Here is an 18,205-nt window from a genome sequence, read left to right as displayed (position 1 = left end):
GTAAGTGAGAGTGATAGACAGTGAGACAAAGAGAGAGAAAGTGAGAGAGAGAGGGAGAGAGTGAGAGAGAGAGAGAGAGAGAGAGAGAGAGAGAGAGAGAGATGGTTAGAGTCACATGCTGGTAGACAGAGAGGGGAAACGCTTTTCCAGCTCCTCCACGATGGAGTTCATGTTGGGGTTGAGGGGCGGCAGCACAGGGAGAGCCTCCCCAGTGTCCTCCATCGCTGGCTCCGCTGCTCCATCACCTGCCACCTCAACCGCCACCTCCACCTCAGCCGCCGGAACCGCAGCTTCCTCCCCAGCCTCGGCCTCCTCTGTCTGGCTTCTGGAGAGGGGCTTGGGGTGCCTCTGTTTCTTGTCGATCTGACTGTACATGTTGGCAACGGACTTCTCTATGTCGGCTATGTTCTTGATGTTCTTAAGGATGCCCTTGAGCTCGCGGCGGGGCTGCTCGGGCTCCAAAGAGGGGAGCGGAGGTGGCGGGGGTCGGAGTGAGACCGGCCGCAGGGAGGTCACTGCGGGGAGGGGCGGGAGCACGAATGGGGAGGCAATGCCTGGGACTGAGGAAGGTGGGTCCATGGAGGGAGGAGGGAGGGGAGGCGGAGGAGGTGGTGGGGGGTGTGGAGGTTGGTATTGTGGTGGGGATTGTGGGGGGGTAGAGTAGGACTCGGGCGAAGGAGAGGTGGGAGGGGGGGGAGGAGACTGGGTTGGGGGAGGGGGGGTTGGGGGAGGCGGAGGCGGAACACTGGGCGGGTCGGGGATGATCTCCACAGTGACCGAGTACGGCTCGGAGGCGAAACTGGCCCTGATCTTGCGGAGGGCTGGTGGGGTGGGCTTGTGGGTCGGCGGGGGAGAGGACCCATCGGTCTGTGTGACCACGATCGCTGGGGGCCCGTCTGGTGGGGGAGGCGGCGGTGGCGGCCTATCAAACGCCATCATCAGGTAGTCCAGCGAGCACCTGGAATCCCGATTCTGCCGCTGCTTGGCCTCCTGTATGGCCTCCTGCAGCGCCTGCTGCTCGAACTGCCTCGCCTGCTCCTTCACGGACAGCTTCTGCTCGATCCCTGCTCCTCCACCCCCTCCACCCGCTAGCTCATTGATGCCCATATCGTGCCCCCTGCTCCTTTTCATCTGCGTCTCCCAGCGGCCCGTGCGGTCTAGCGCTGCCTTCCTCCGCAGCGTCTCGTAGGCGTTCGCCCCTCGCAGCCTGGAGGGCAGCGTCCAGGCGTGTCCGGAGCGTGCATCTTTGGGCATCGGGAAGCGCGACAGCACCCCCTTCAGGCGGCGGCGCTGTGGCGAGTGCGTGCCCAGCAGGTCGCGGCGCCGCTGTGCCTTGCCATCGGCGCCCGGGCTGCTCTGCGTGCCGTCATCGGCGTACAGCGGGTTGTGCGTGGTCACTGGGTTCTCGTCCGACAGGAAGGTAATGTTGCTGCTGGATTTGGGCAGGTTGTTGAGCAGGGTGCCATTGTGCGCTTTGGAGATTGCGCGCGTGGCCAACGTGCTGATGAGACGCTGGCGGTCGCCTGCCCCGATCACGCCATGATTGCTTCAGATCACAATGGTGTGTGTGTGTGTTTGGGGGGTGAATGAGGGGGGGGGGGGGGGGGGGGGAAGAAGAAAGGAAAAAAAACAGACAGAACAGAATGGCTTGAGCGGAAAATTAGACAGAAATAAACAAACAGAATGAAACAGAAGAAGAAATGGAAGGGCGAAGTTTCAGAGTAACAAAAAAGCATTATAGTCACTGTACAGTCTAGAGCAGGGGTTTTCAATTTCATTGAATGTGAGCCTCCCCTTGGAAACCCCACACAGGTATTTTGTGTTCCTGGAATGATGTTTGAAAAACAACTGATAGCCCAATAGGCCTACATGTTTTTTTTATTTGTATTTCTTTTAACAAAGTACATTCACAAAAAAGGGCCTATTCATAAAATGTCCATCCAATATTTCCATGTCAGAGGCTACTTTTATTGAAACATCACGAACAGAGGGCCTATGCCTACTTTTAAAATTGAACTCTCATTGCAAATTCATAAACAATCGTTTTCAACAGCAGACAACTTAACAGACGACAGTGTCAAACTGAACTCGCGTCAACACGAGACGTCAACTGAAATAATAATAATAATAATAATAATTGTGACCGCAATTCATCACGTTTCCTCTCAAAAAACTCCAGTGGCTTGTTAACTAAAGTCGTGTGCTTTGTTTCCATATGACGGCGCAGTTTGCATGGCCGCATACTATCGTTAGCCAAAACCTCTTTGCACACCACACACTGTGGCAGAGGTGCGCTCTCGGAACCCGACCATGTAAACCCTATTTTTAAGTAATCGGGATCATATTTCCTACATTTTTTTTTGTGGGCTCCTCCCTTTCTGCTGACTTCGGTTGTTGTATCAGAAAGCGATGCATTTTTCATTGGGCCAACTTGTTCACACACGCAAGCACGAACAATGAGTTAACTGCAGAAACGGAAACCGTTATATATTTCTTTGCTTGTTTCGCGCCTCCCCTGCGACTCTTTGGCGACCCCCAGGGGAGGCCCGCCTCACCTATTGAAAACCCCTGGTCTAGAGAAAATAGTTATTAATCTTTAGAAATGAGTTGGCTGTGACTCAAACACTTTTTAAAAGCGTTCAAATATTTACAAAACAAATATCTACAACTGCCACACAGCAACAGACAACGCCTTCTAGACGACACACTTAAGGATTCAAAACACAACATGGGATGATTGGAAACTAAACCAGCAAATTACACAGCACACAGGCCCTCTGAGACCAGTGAGGACTTCAGCGTAAGCTACAAAAACACATTGCCCACCGTTGCTACCAAAACAAATATAGTGTAGCCCTGCAGACAAAATGGCTGGATAGAGGCAGGTGTTAAGGAGCTTATCTATCACAAATAGGGAAATGTGCAGCTATCACGGCTCCAGCAGCACCCTGCAGTGGCTAAAGCGGAATGCTGAATTGGCTAAGAGCGAAGGCCTAGCTGTCTGCCAGACGACACGTCCAGCTTGACCTTCTTGTGCGACTATCAAAGCGCTCCTATGCTATACATACACAATGAAGCCCTGGGACTGCATCAAACTACGATGGAAACCAGGGAACCAAGGCAGCTTAAAAGCCAAACAAACTAACTACTGGGATACACAGTCCACTCACAACATACATATGCTACTGGAGTGTAGCTCGCTACGGCACATCAAAACGCACACACATCCATGAGCAGACACAGATTTACTTACTTAAGCCTGATATCCATTCAGAAGAATAAGTTAAGGAAGCAATGAAAAAACATAGTAAACAAGAACACTTAAGGTATGATATTGAGTGTCTATTTAAGCTATTATTTTAAGATGACAGCAATGATCATGGTAATGATGGTAATGATGATGGTGATGGTGATGATGATGGCAATAAAAATGGTGATGATGAGAAGAGAGGGTGGGTGAAAGTACGGTGGCAGTGCAAGGAATGAGTCACCTTAGCTGCAAGAGGGGCACTGAGGGAGGAGGGCACACTGGCAACATCATCATCATAATCATCATCATCATCATCATCATCATCAGGCTGGCCAGAGGCACCAAACCAGCAGGGGCACAGGGGTGGCAGTAATCATGTTTTTTTTCCACCCAGACATTATGATTTCACCAAGGAGAGGATTGGAATTCATATATGATTATGTCTAAGACCTTTCTGCTGGACAGCTCATCAATTTTGCCTCCTGTGGGCAAACCCCCCCAAAGGGATTGATGAAGACCACTGTTGTTTCGTCAGATAAGGCACAGACGAAATCATCAAACACTAAAAAAAATCCAGCTCTGGTTTGGCAATATGTATTACCCTCAAGTGATATAAGGCAAAGGAACATTTCTGACTGCACGTGTAAGAAGAAGAAGCAGCTCTATCTCCCTGCAGACACATCTTATTAAGGCTGAAAAACCAGTCCTGAGCCATCAAATGGCTTATCGATAAAAATTAATTATAGTTCCATCATGACGGGGCCCAGTGTGAATTAATATTTCAATTATCTTAAATTGACATCCCATTCCCCCCCATGGCACTTTCACTTTCTGAGTGAGGGTGGGTGGGGTAGGGGGTAATCGCATAGTATTTTCAGTTTAATAAAAAAGAGAAAGAAATAATTTCCTTATTCCAAATTGTGTTTTCATGGAATATGAAATCCTATTATGTTAAAAGGAGCATATCTCCCAGGCACGAATGAGAGAGAGAGAAAAAAAACAGCTGAGGTATGACCAAGACATTCTGACGAGCCTTTTCCCTTGCTATGGAGTTTTGGTGAAATCATCATAAGCCTCTTCCTCTCAGCCAGAGAGGCCATGCCTGCTTCTCAGAACAACTTACACATTTAGCTTAACAGCTAAGCAGTGTCATGTTGGCACACAGTCTAGGAAAAGTTACTCAGGGTTGTGAGCTTAGCTCAAAACAATGCCTGGATAACACAGCGTTTGACTGTGGAGTATTATTCACAAACATAAATGAGAGATCTAGACAGGAAAAAACTGTGAGAGACAGAGAGAGAGAGAGAGAGAGAGAGAGAGAGAGAGAGAGAGAGAGAGAGAGAGAGAGAGAGAGAGAGACTTTGCAGAAGCACACCTGGTGTTGCCTTCCACAGCACAGCATGTAGCAAACAGTCATAGCAGGATGTCAAAGTGTTCCCCCCGAAAACTAACTTTTGCCCGGGAGCTTACAGTAAAATATCACCAGAGGCAATTTCCAACACTATCTCCCTCCTTCCTGTGCTTCTCAGAACATCCAGTATTAGCAGCAGGAAGTGGGAAATATCACCAGTACGTACATTAAAGCTAAGGCTAAGCTACTATATTAATTAATATGAAAAACAATGTGCTTCACTATTAATAAACCAATAATTAAGTTCAAAACTAACATTCATATGTCCAAATTCCTTTATCTATTACATTTAGTTAGCATTACTTAATGAAATCAATGAATGGCTGAATCACGCATCTCCACATTATCCAATTTTAAGTGACAAACACATTCACTTACATGGTGCTGTCCCCCAGCTCCTCGTACAGGTTGTTGGTGGCGGCACCAACAGATTTGCCCACTGGCAGGGACATTTGGATCCGAGCTGTTTTGGCACATTCTGCCTGTCGCCTTGAATCACAGGAGTCAATAGCAGGTTATGAAACAGCCCTTGGAAAGGCCTTTGTATAAAAGCATGCTTCTAGATGTAACACAGTCACAAACTCAGAAACAATATAAACTCTATGAAACTCTTGAAAGAGTTCAAGAGACGGGCTCTGCAGTAATTAGGGTGAACACTTTTCCAATGTCAATACACTATGGGACTGAGACCATGGATCAGTTGAATGAATCTAGTAAAAAGCCTGGTTCCTCTTTCACTTTCTCCACCCACAACTTTTCCTCCTCTGTCTCCGGCTGAACCGTGACGGGAGGGGGCACCAGACTGCACACGTACACACCGATACAAATCTCAAATTCAGACAGCGACTCCCGTGTATTCAAAGAAACCAATTTTGCCCCTAATGTTTTTCATGTGCTGTCCTAGACAATAATAATGTACTGTTTTCTTTTTTTTCTTAAAGAAATAAAAGAAAGCAGGGGGTCATGGAGCATATGTGCTTGGAATTGTGACGTGCTGAGAGAACTTGCTGTTTATGTCTATGTAATATCTATCAAAGACAACATCATACTCACTCTTTAAATCTGAGGATGCAGATGATGAAGAAGCAGACGCCGATGCCAGGCAATACAAGGAGGACACAAACATAGAAGGTCATTAGACTCATAAAAAAGTGAGGTGCTGGGTCAAATGCATCCCAACCAGCTGTAAACCTCCCAACAGCTCTATTGAGCCCATCAGGACACTTGGCTAAGCTGCAGCAATACAACAACACTCATAAAAAACCCACAGCACCTTCAGAGGACTGTATTCTACTGGGGATGGGTTTGATGATTGCTACGCTAGATGTGTGCTGATCTGCTAACGTGTGCAGAATGTTACAATGGTCCTCTCTTTAGAATGCACAACAATGATCCTCTAATATTTGTGTTGCGTGGTGTTAATTAAAACTGCTTTCACGCCATGTCAGTGCAAGATTGCAGATGCAGCATTTGATAGAGCATGACATCTCTTCAAAGGCACATGTAATTATCGTGACTGGGTGTGTGTGCACATCCCACGTGTGTCTGTAAGCATGCTTTTGTGTCGCATGTAAAAATATGTGTGTGTGTGTGTGTGTGTGTGCATGTGTTTGCGTCAGCAGAGGTGTGTACTCACTGCCTGTAGGTGACGATGACGATGAGGATGGCGGGTATGCAGCACAGGATGATGATGATGGCCAGGGCGAGGAGCGCGCCCTCCGTGTAGCCCACCGACTGCACCGACTTCTTCACGCTGGCCACCAGGTCCGGCGTTCGGATCTCCAAGATGCGCCCGCCACGGCCCAAATAAGGCTGGAACTCCTTGTTGATGTCCAGCAGCTTTCCGTCCAGGAACCTTTGAGGAACATGCACAACGGTGACACGTCATTCATCTCTGGTCTTGGAACAAGTCTTAGAACCGGCTATAGAGCTATCAGGAGACAAACAATTACCATCTCATCTTTGACCATCATAAAAATGAATAAGCCTTCACAAAAGCATATTAAAATAGAGGTCATTAAAGTTCCTCCTGCAGTAAGTAGGGTGAACCCAATAATAAAGAGGTCACTGATCAAAGGAGAGATTCTGTGGTTATAATTCCCGTCAGGAACCTGCAGAACATACCCAACGCTGACACCACTCATGTCCGGTCTTGGCAGAAGTCTTACAACCGGCTGTATGGTCAGGGGGCAAACAATTAGCATCTCATCTTTGACCATCATATAAGTGGATAAGCCTTCACAAATTAATCTTTTAAAAGAGGGCACTAAATGTACTCCCTTCCCCTCAAGTAGGGTGAACCACGAATAAAGAGGTCAATCATCAAAGGAGAGATTTTGTGGTCATAATTCCTGCTCAGAAACCTGCAGCCACATGACAGAAATGGTGGCATCCTCCATGTCCATTTGCCAAGAACAGGTTGTATAGTCAGGGGACATTCTTGCATAAATCAACTATATTGTCATGTCACATAATGTTACACAGATGATCACGGAGACCCATTATTTTGATCTGCTGAGATCTCCTGTTTTTCTGTTATGGGCAATGACAGATGAATACAAGACCATTATAGATCCTGTATTAGTCAAATCAAGCCACTGTCACTACATATTAACATTAGCATTTGTTAAACCTTTCTTCCTTCCTTCACTCAAACACTCTCTTCCAATACAAAAAAAAACAATTATGAGACTTTTCTCTCCAAGGCCTCTCCCTGCCGCTTTGTGTGAAGCACATCTAATTCATTTACTAAAAGCCGGGCAGTTGACAGTTGGCAAACAGTCCATACGACGACATCAGGGAAGCTTTCGCACGACTTTGCCTCTCGGAGACAACAAATAACATATTACCACTGAGAAAGATCTAGGGGTGGATTAAGTCCTTACACACCGAGTGTTACTCCTTGTTTGTTGAGCGGTTTTAGGATGGAGGTGTAAACAGCTAATGGTGCCCTTACCCAGGGAAGCTGGCTATCATAATATTGGTGTAGCACGGAGTGCAAGAGAGTGAGGTGAATGAGTTATGAAGCAGGTGTTCTGAAGAACAGAGGGAAGGAGCACAACCACACTGACTACCCGTCTCAGCACTGCCTGTCAGCAATGCCTGTCAGCACTGCCAGCACTGCCTGTCAACAAATGTGCTAGCCTACGTACCCTTAATATGCATCCAAGTCTGCTGGGAATAGTTTAGCCAAAATTATATTTAATGTCAGACCTATATATGACCAAGAGCTCCTGACCAAACTCAGGGTCAGGCTGAGTTTGTTGATGATGGCTTGTGCAAATGGCCTGATGTGGGGAAAGGTGAGTGTCCAGGAAATGTGTGCGAGTGTGTGTGTGTGTGTTTGTGTGCGTGTGCGTGTGTGTGTGTGTGGGGGGGGGGGTTTGGGAACAGTGTTTCATTTTGGCTTTGGGTTCACTGTGAATGTGTGCAAACACACACTAATGGTCTGAGCAGGCAGTTTTTGGAGAACAAACATGGATGCTGGACAAAATCTTACCATTTAAAAAGCACATGCCTCTGTTTGCCTAAAGTGCACGCAGCTCAGGTGTTACATGGGAACCTATTGTGATGGGGGAGAGGATGTGTGAAAACAGTCCCTCTGGGTGGGATAAGGGGAGTTCAGATGCTCATCTTAAATGGCTGAGAGGATGAATGTTGATAAACGAGAAAAAAAGACGGTGTGATGAAGACTAAGTCAAAGGGAGGATAAAAGGAAGACGGGGTGGATGAAAAAGGCGAAAACAGAGAGGGAAGGATAGAGAAGAGGGATAGAGATAGAGAGAGCAGGAGCATTGAGAATGAGAGACCGGTGAAAAGATGACAATGAGAAAGGCACCCACTTGTAGAGCTCTTGACGAGACAGCGCGCGATTGGTCAGGGGGTCGATGGCGTACACCATCAGGTCCGACTTGGTATAATCCTCTTGCTCAAAGCTGTCTCCGTAGCGACGAGGCCCGATGGACTCCACAACGACTTTGGCCCCGGGGATTTGGTCTTGAACGTAGCGCTCCAGAATCCTACAGAAAGACAGAGAAGAAAGAGAGACAGAGAAAAAGAGCGAGAGCGAGAGAAAGGATATGACGGAATAACATAGAGAGTGAAGATGAGGGGGGAGAAGAAGGAACACCCTTCAGGGAGCATATTTATGAAAACCTTTTAAGAACAAAATGACAGGCTATGACCACAGTCTTTAGGGCTTTTCTACTGTCTTAATCTGCATATTCTGACTGTTTTGATTCAGGCTTAATAAGAAAGGGACACAGCCACCAAGTGAAGTTCAAACTAAAGAATTCATGAATCTTCAGACTCGAGAGAAATATGAATGTCAAGGGGATGGTACGCAAGTGACTGTGGATGCATATGTGGATAAATGCAATACCAGGCAATAACAGAGTGAGGCTGGTGTTGTACAGTATGAGTGTGAATGTGAGTGTGAGTATGTGTGTATGAGTGACAGTGAGTATGTGTGAGTGTGAGTATGTGTGTATGAGTGTGAGTGAGTATGTGTGAGTTTGAGTGAGTGTATGAGTATGAATATGAATGTGGGAATGAGTGTGATTGTGGGTGTAAGTGTGAGTGAAATATAAATGTGTGAGTGCCAGCGAATGATGTGTGTGTGTAAGTGAGTGTTGGGGACAGAGTGGATGTGTGAGTATTGGAATGTCTGTTAGAGAAAGAGAGATGTTCTGGCCTTCATAGCCGACTCCCACTCCAGGTGTAGAGAATTACAAGGAACCATATACCCGCTCCAGGCAGGGGCGACCGAGGGTCTCAACACAGACACACAAAAACACTGCTTTCCTGTTTCCCAAACTTCCCCTTGCAAGGCCCTGGAGTTTTGGTGAAAGAAAACACTCCTGAATGCTACTCCAGGCCTGTGTTTTATGTTTGCATCTCTGCGCTGCTGTGGTAGTGGGAGAATGCTTGTTTCTGGCATTGAATTGAGTGCACGCATTCAGATCCACACGCATTTCACACACTTCCTCATTAAGCGTGTGTGGGCATAATCATAAAGACAACAACCACTCTGCACTCCCTCACACACTGCAAGTGCTTTAGCATGCATGTACGCACATGTGTACATGTGACTGTGGACTGTGTAGGGGTGTGTTTGTGTGTGTGTGTGTGTGTGTGTGTGTGTGTGTGTGTGTGTGTGTGTGTGTGTGTGTGTGTGAGTAGGGCCTTCCCAGGCAGGAAGACACACCCTGTGTATTCATTCTTTCACTGTCAGGTGAATTTATGTTCATGCCCAAACACACACACATGCCCACACACTAACACACAGTCTGATCTTAATGCCTAGTGCCTTAGAGTGCCCTAGTGGACACACCCAACACAAGCCCTCATTACCTGTCCCTGCCCCTTGTCAGCCCACCAGGACAGCTCCTCAGGCTGAGGGCACTGGAGGGGGGAGAGTGGCACCATGATAGGTGTCATTCGGGGGGAAGACTGTGGCATTGGTCTCAGAGTGAGAGGGAGGGAGATGGGCGAGGAAGGGGGAGAGGACTGTGATGAAGTGTGTTTGGCACTTCAAAGCGGAAATGTCCTTGTGCCTCTCAGCGGGTGCCGATACCCCCACACATCCACAGCAGTCTCCACCAAGATCTCATCTCCCCGATGTGGCTGGCAATCCCTGCCAATTACCTGCGGTGATCTGGATATTCCCTCGCCCGTGAAAGAGAGAGAGAGAGAGACTCCACAAAAAGAAGAAGAAACAGAAAAGGGAAAAAAAAGAATGACAGAGGTGGAGAATGGGAGAAAATGACAAGGGGAGGAAAAGAAACGGGAGAGAGCGAAAAGAAGGGAAACCGCGGGGAGACAGAGCGGAGACGAGATTGATGCCTTTCCCTCTCAGGGGGTTGGGGCGGTTGTGGAGGAGGATGGGGGAGTGAGAGGGAGTGGAGAGGGGGGTGGCGCTGATGAGGAGAGACAATGCGAGAGAAGCGATGGCTGGCTGTCCACACAGCTGAGCCACCATCCCACCACCCCCTGCAGCCAAGATGGAGGCTTTTTTAGCACCGGGTTGCTGGTTCAACGGGTTGGCGGGGAGGGGGTGGGGGGGATTCGTCAGTCTGCCGGTGGTGCTTGAGAGTGTGTTTTGCCAGTGTGAAACTGGCACAGCAAGGGGGGTTTGTTCACGCAGCAGGGGAGCAGGGTACTGGACTGGCTGTGGAGAGGGCCCCGTGCCAGGGGTGAGAGAGCTAACCACCCCGCCCGCCTCAGATGCAGACGCCAGCTTACTAATACATAGTCAGTACGTTAAAGGGATAGTTCGGTTTTTAAGACATGAATCTGTATGGCTTCCCCGTCACCAGTGTCATGCAATCATCATGCATCACTTACCCCTGACAGGGTCCTGTGAGCAGAGTTCTCGTCCAGTTTTGGTCAAACCGAAAGTAGTCCGGCAGGTTTGCTAGACCCAGCAAAATAAAACGTCTCTCCTCCCAAAACATTATGTGTTCAAAAGAGTGATATATTTGCATCCCAAAAACATTGTAGTGGAAAAAGTCACACCTCGTTATCACTTGGCCCTATTTTCAATACGCTCGATACTGCAAGATCACAGCTAGAGTCTACCTGTTTGATTCGCGAAAGTTGATTCGCGAAAGTTTGATTCACCAAAGTTCCATGAGAGAAACGTCCGTCACAGGAAAACGATGCTTTATGTCAATTTTATCAAATGTTGTCTCAGTTTTCATCGTTTTCCTGTGACGGACGTTTCTCTCATGGAACTTTGGTGAATCAAACTTTCGCTGTCGGGGGTAAGTGATGCATGATTGCATGACACTGGTGACGGGGAAGCCATACAGATTCATGTCTTAAAAAGCGAACTATCCCTTTAACATGATGGCATAAACCCGATTTCGGCTAAAGCCCGGCTTCTCTATCCATGGGGGGTAAACTGCTTTATCTCACGGTACATGGCAGTGACAAATCCAGATCTTGGCTGCGTCAGTTCAAATCAAATGTGGAATGTTTACAAGCGGGCATCTGCTACCGTTGATTATACCGTAAATAAGTTGTGAAATGAAACAAAAACACATCACAGTTAAAGTTGTATTAGTATTGATTGATTCACATTGATATGAATGGATTACATGACTAACAAGTAGTGGAAAAGTAATATGAAAATATTTGTTCAGTGAATTAGCGCGTTCTGTTCAAAACAGTCGCAGTCAACGTTTTTCTAATGTCAACACATTGGTATAGCCAGGCAACCACATAACTATCATCTAAAATATCACGGTATGTCGCAACAAACCTTTGATCTAAACAGGATATTCAGTATGGAATGGGAATAGATCAGAGATAGATAGGAGCCGTCAGAATAATTCGCTTTTCTGTTGGCCATTTCTGATATGCAGCACATGAGGGCAAAGAAAATGGTGCATGGTCTTGATCATTTACATTTCGTTGCAGTATTTCAAAGTGAATGAGATGTGGGAGCACAAGAACAGTGAGCGCCTAGCAGCGATTATCATATCATAGACATATATGACGCATGTATATAAGTCTATGGACGGGATCTCAAGCATGCGAAAAGACGTCATCTCCAGTTGTTATCTAGTTTCGAAAGTTACAAGCACGCGTTGTCCGATATACAACCAAATTCGATCACTTATCTGGGGGTGTAAATCTGATTTCGGACACAGCAAATCTAGATTTGGGGAGTTACACGAAATGGATCTTCGATTTAAACCCCACAACGCCCGAAATCTGGACACATGTAACCGCACTGACTGTCAGAAGCCACAATGAGTCTGTAAAATATCATGGTTTTCCCATTCAACTCTGTCTGTTGTTTCACTTACTTATAATACAATTGATTGACATTCATTACATTCAGCAGATGCTTATATTCAATGTAACTGACCGCATCGCACACGTAAGCATGTTTATCGGTATGTGAGCTCCCCGGGTATTGAAACCATGACCTTGGTATAGTTCAGCTACAGGAACATTTCACAACATTTATGGGCTTTGAGTTCCCCTCATGCAGCATCTAATGATTAAAGCCAAGTAATGTTTTATCATACTTAAAGTGTTTAATATTTTACTCAGGTTACGTTATCCTAAAGTTGTGATTCTAAAACCAGCGAATCAGAAAAAGTACAATGGAGGTTCAAGACATTATTCTGTGTACAGACAACCTACTTTGCTGGAGAACTTGATGACACTTAGTGCAATAGATACTGGTTGGAACATGGATGCATCTTATGCCCGTAATTCCCCCATCAGTTCATTTCCCTCCTTTTCCTTGTCTAAAGTAGACCATTGCTGGGAATATGAATGTCCACTCAGCCCTTTCTAATTCCATGGATGAAATTGCTCTCTCCACCAAGCCAATAAAGCCATAGAGAGCTCCTGATGTTCAAATAACTTTCTGGGCAAACATGAAGCTCTCCATCTGGCTAACTACAGGGGAGGACTGAAGGCACAGGTTCCATGGGAGTCTCTGTTTGTGTGTGTGTGTGTGTGTATGTGTGTGTGTGTGTGCGTGTGCGTGTGCGTGTGTGTGTGTGTGTGCATGCGTGTGAGTGTGTATGTGTGTATTGGTGTGTCTGTATGTATATGTGAGTCAGTGTGTTTGTGGTTGTGTGTGTGTGAGAGAGAGGATATGCATGGCTGTGTATGTGTGTGTGTGTGTGTGTGTGTGTGTGGGAGGTGGAACCTGAAGTGGAGCACCACCCTCAGCGTTTAAGCCCCCGTGGAGTCGGCACAGCAGGGCGCCGCGTTTGATCTCCGCGAGAGACGGCGGGAATCAAAAAGGCCCCTTTGATTCGGACGCTCCTCCTGTGTCCAGGGAGGTCTGGGCCAGGCAGAGCTGAAGCTGCAGCACTGCTGCTGGGAGGTGCTGGAGTAAGGGCCTTTCAGACTACAGGCGCCGAATAGAAAGTGCTAGTCGCACAAGGCAATTCATAGTACACAACTGTGTGTGAGGAGGACTTAGTGTTTGTGACGACTGCCTGCTACACAACCGATGGTAACTCAGTTCAGACTGTGCAACTGGAGTCGCAACTTTAGCCGGTACTTTAGCAGGCCCTAATCATGTTCACTCATCACAAACACACTCTCTCTGACTAACTAACTGAGGTCTTTAGAGGACACTGGTGATGCGTTACCCCAGAAGCTGGTCTTTGTTTTGCTCCACCATGGTCGGCGAGACGTTGGAGACGACTATTTGCATGTCCAGCTGGTTCACCACAGACACCTGGAGAAGAGAAAAGATGGAGTGAGAGAAATGCATATGCCACTAGTTGCGGGGTAACAGTGGAGTCCAGTGTGGTTACTGGATAGCAATAGCATACTGATAGGCAATAATTAGGGTTTTGTATAATTAAGTATAGGTAACTTATACTAAGTTATTCCACAAACAAATTATGCTGGGTTTACCCTGTCCAATTTTACCACGGCCATTCCAGAATATGACTAACAATGTCTTCTGTAATTAAATGCAGGCATGCTGTGAGCTGTTTCAACTAATTTCTGACACATTTGGAATTTTAGTCACGCATTGTCCTCCTCAACAATACAGTGGGGGAGTGTGAGAATTCATCACACCCGCACACAGCATATGCCCAGCCTTAGCGACTGCCCGACTCCCATGGTGAATGTACCATTCCTGTGCAGCGCACGTTATGACACTACCCTCCTGCATCCCTGGGACCCTCTACAGTGGAGTGTCCTCAAATAATCTCTTTGGTTACAGCTGCGCCAGGCATCGCTACCGCGCCCCCCCCCCCCCCCCCCCCCCTCTTGGTCAGTGTCCCTCATTTAACTGGCTCTAATTCTGACGGTACAATGGGTCTCACGGGAGGAACTTTGCTAACTGCCTGGCAAGCGGCTCTTCCAGACTTGTTCCCATGAAACAAGGCAACCCTTCAAGAATTAGGAGAAGGAAATAGAATTCAAATTAAAAAATCTGAAGCATCCCTCTTCTCTTTTCCTTTTGTCTGGTCACGTTGTTCTTTATTCCATTAGGTGCCTGTTAGTGGAACAGGTTTTCCCTGCCACGATGGTGTTTAATCGAAGGTCCACATCTCCCATCCCCACCCCCTCTCTCCTACCCCTACCTCCCTGCAGCCCGAGCCACTTGGCAGGAACCTCCAGGCAGGTGGGCAGTAAAAAAAAAAAAAACCCACATACATTCATCTCAAACAAACCCAGCAGCCTAAAAGGGAGTAACAGACCAAAAACCTCGCCTAAGGAAGGGGAAAAAAAAGAAAATAAAACAGAAGGGTTTTGTTGCTGTAGCTTGATTTACGAGGCTACGCCCAGCATCTGCCCTGTTCTCCCAAGCCAGGAGGAGTGATGGGCCGAAGCTCTCTTATCTCCCCCAAAAAGGGAAGCCGAGGATGAGACTTCTAGGCTTCAGCTGCGTTGGCTGTGGATACCGTGGCTCTGCACGAGTTAGGGGCTTCCAACCCGCCGTCCCTCCCTCTTCACGTGGCCACCTCATGGGAGTGAGACAGCTTCTTGTGGCTGTCAATGGAGGACTTGAGCGGTCCTTGCCATCCGGTCATCAGACGGAGATTGATAATTACTTGGCAGAAGTGCGTGGGCTACCAGCTGGGCCTGGACAGCGCTCCTGTCCTCACAGCTTGTACTCATGGATCTTCTATTTCTTTTTTATATTTTTTTCTTGGAAGAGGCAGAATTACATTTCTGGATGCAGTTTTACCCCTGACTCAAACATGTTCTGATGAACAGATGCTGGATGTTGGCCATGCCAGAGGGCTTTATTGGTGATGGGAAGGGGCGCAGTAGGAAAAACAGGAGCTGGACTGAGGTTGTCATGGAGTGGAGAAGCACACTGATCAAGCTGTGTCCATATGAGACGCACACACAAATGCACGCACGCACACACACACACACACACACACACACACACACACACACACACACACACACACAGACAAACATAATGACATGCGCTCACTCTCTCTCACATGCAAGCTTCCACACAGGCTCACACACAAATAAAAACTATCACCCGCACACATACTAGCACACACACAAACAAACACACACACACACATGTCCATGTACACTCACCAACACAGACAAAACTGAATGCCCATTGAGATTCATGATGCACCACGGGTAAGCTTCATGGGGAATTATAATGCTACGTGCGCTGTGCTGTGAGTCCCATGGCATGACAGATACATTGTTAGTACCAGCCCTTCCTTTTCATGCAGTTTCATCTATCTGACCGCAGATTCTTCATGCACAAAGGATAGGTGGAGAGGGAGTGGTAGGTCGGACAGAGACATGTGTATGTGTTTGAATCCTAGATGTTTGTGTGTGTGTGTGTGTCAGGGTTTCCACTAGGGCTTTTTCTTGCTGGCTTGATGTCCAGAAAGAATATATTTTATATAAAGAATATATTTGACCCACCAAAAAACATATTTCTTGCATAACCTATGCTGCAAGTTATGGCCTGCGTTATAGCAATGGCACTACGAGACAGGATAAATCCATTTAATCGTTTATCTGCCAACATCAGCAATACTTGGTTTGGTTGAACCAAACTGCCCCAGTGAAGTGAAATAGCCTACTTACCCTTCTTAAGGCTGCCGCCATTTACTGTCCCATTCAAGGCTATCAAACTAACCCAGAGAGCTGCTGATGTTTGAGACAGATGACACCCCCCTTATAGAATTAGGACATTTGATGAGCTAATCACCATGATGTGTCTGACAATCTAAATCTGATTTTCTATTCACTGCCACTACTGCGGACGTGGTGAAGGCTTTGGAGGATGGACCTCAGACTGAAGCTTTACTGAGAATGAAATGTGACTTGATCAAATCAGCTTTCTCCCCACGCTGTGTAATGGGAGTGAGAAGCAGTAGGATTCTATCATTCTGCATTATTCAATAATACAAAATATAGTTAATAATAGGATATATTGATTAATTTGTGGGATGTGAGCGTCCTTCCATTTATATGCAAGTATACTTCATTTGGTGTCATGCGAATGTGTGAATACTAAGTATGTGTATGTGTGGGAATATGTATCAGTGTGTGTGACAATGTGCATGAATATATTTATATATATATCTATACCTCTATTGTCAGTAAGATGTATAACTAGAAATTAGTGTTGCACCGATGCCATTTTTTGGCTCCGATACCGATACCGATACCTGGCTGTGCAGTATCGGCCGATACCGATACCATACCGATACCACTGTTTGAAATTTGGTTTGGTCCCATGTATAATACTAGTGTAACAGTAAGAAAGTCAAATTACATTTCTTGACAGTTTCAGCACTTCAGACATAACTGAGGACTAGTCCTCTATAATTGATGGTTTACCTTACTGAGCAGCACAGTGGCTTTTCTGATTTTGAACACAATAGAGTTAAAGTTTGGTCAGTTCTTTTTTTTTTTTTTCTTTCCCTGTATTGTTTCTTTGTGTGTTTGTTTTGTTTGTGGACCAAACCATTGATTAAAAAAAAAAAAAAAAAAAAAAAAGTATCTGCACTATTTGTTGGTACTCGCCGATACCGATACCACCATTTTAGTGCTGTATCGGGGCCCTATCCGATACTGGTATCGGTATCGGTGCAACACTACTAGAAATACATGCCATGTCACGGTTACATGTCATGTGTTTTAATGAATATGCAAACGAGCATATGAGTGTATGTATTAGAGGTCGACCGATATATCGGTCGGCCGATGTATCGGCCGATATTTGTAATTTTTTAATCTATCGGCATCGGCCGATATCTGTGTTTAGTAGCGCCGATTTATAGTCAGGCATGTCCGCGGGCAGCCCCGTGTTATTGGTACCGGCAGAACGTGTGTGAAGGACCCCAACCCAAAACTTGTAATCCTGGGAGATAAAGTAAGGCTTAAATTCTGCTATTTCAAAGTTGTATGGTGGTAACATATTTACTAGGTTATATATGTTACAAGTAAACTATGAAGTGTTGCTTCACTTAGTGAAAGGAAAAAAAAAAAAAAAACGTAAAGCATTAAACCGTCGAGAGCTGTAACATAAGGCTACAGCTGATTGAAGGCTCACAGTTAACTTGTCCTTGCTGTTAACTTGAAGGAAAATACTCGAAATCTAGTAGCAGCTTGCTTGCTTACAGTAATATGTTGGCCCAAATGTTATGAGTTCTGCTTAAATTTTCCTGTATTGGAGTCGAAAAATGTCCCTCTGTTCGTGGGGTGGAGGAGGCGGCATGAGGTTGCGCTACGTTATGCTACTCCGCCCCTCTCACAGACAGCTCCGTGCTTGGAGACACAGAGCAGCCATGGAGCAGCTCAGAACGGTGTATGACATTTGTTCAGAAGCGTGGTTTAGGTGACGCAGACAATAGCCGAGTTTCCAACTTATTTACATCAAAGAAAATTCACCTCAAGAACATGCGCAGCTGCGTGTGTTTCTATCAACGTGTTTGCGAATAAAAATGGATCGTTAGCCTGATGAAGTGATGTGTTCAGACCAATGTCTGTATATAGCCTACGTCCACAGTAAAGTAGTATAACGTTAATAGTCAAGAACGTGAGAAATCACAAAG

At 46.4% G+C, this 18,205-nt stretch overlaps 2 protein-coding genes across 2 annotated transcripts in view; both read right to left on the bottom strand.

Annotated features, from left to right (window-relative positions):
- pcdh15b (protocadherin-related 15b) overlaps nucleotides 1–18,205 on the bottom strand; it is a gene marked incomplete at both ends in the record, with an annotated part of 193,723 nt that overhangs the window by 17,784 nt on the left and 157,734 nt on the right. The window contains 4 exons of the mRNA XM_080835675.1: nucleotides 5,040–5,150; nucleotides 6,298–6,516; nucleotides 8,504–8,680; nucleotides 13,787–13,875. Coding sequence (XP_080691801.1) covers nucleotides 5,040–5,150; nucleotides 6,298–6,516; nucleotides 8,504–8,680; nucleotides 13,787–13,875 — 596 coding nt within the window. The remainder of the gene's footprint in view (nucleotides 1–5,039; nucleotides 5,151–6,297; nucleotides 6,517–8,503; nucleotides 8,681–13,786; nucleotides 13,876–18,205) is intronic.
- On the bottom strand, nucleotides 112–2,312 carry LOC308362044 (protocadherin-15-like; the record flags this gene model as incomplete). The annotated part of the gene is made up of 2 exons (XM_080834535.1): nucleotides 112–1,523; nucleotides 2,273–2,312. The coding sequence occupies 2 exons, from the start codon at nucleotides 2,310–2,312 to the stop codon at nucleotides 112–114; spliced, it is 1,452 nt and encodes a 483-aa protein (XP_080690661.1).

This window comes from Sprattus sprattus (genome assembly GCF_963457725.1).
Source record: "Sprattus sprattus genome assembly, chromosome: 3".
Classification (NCBI taxonomy): Eukaryota; Metazoa; Chordata; class Actinopteri; order Clupeiformes; family Clupeidae; genus Sprattus; species Sprattus sprattus.
The sequence above is the reverse complement of the archived record's forward strand: the minus strand, read 5'-3'. Positions and strand labels throughout refer to the sequence as shown.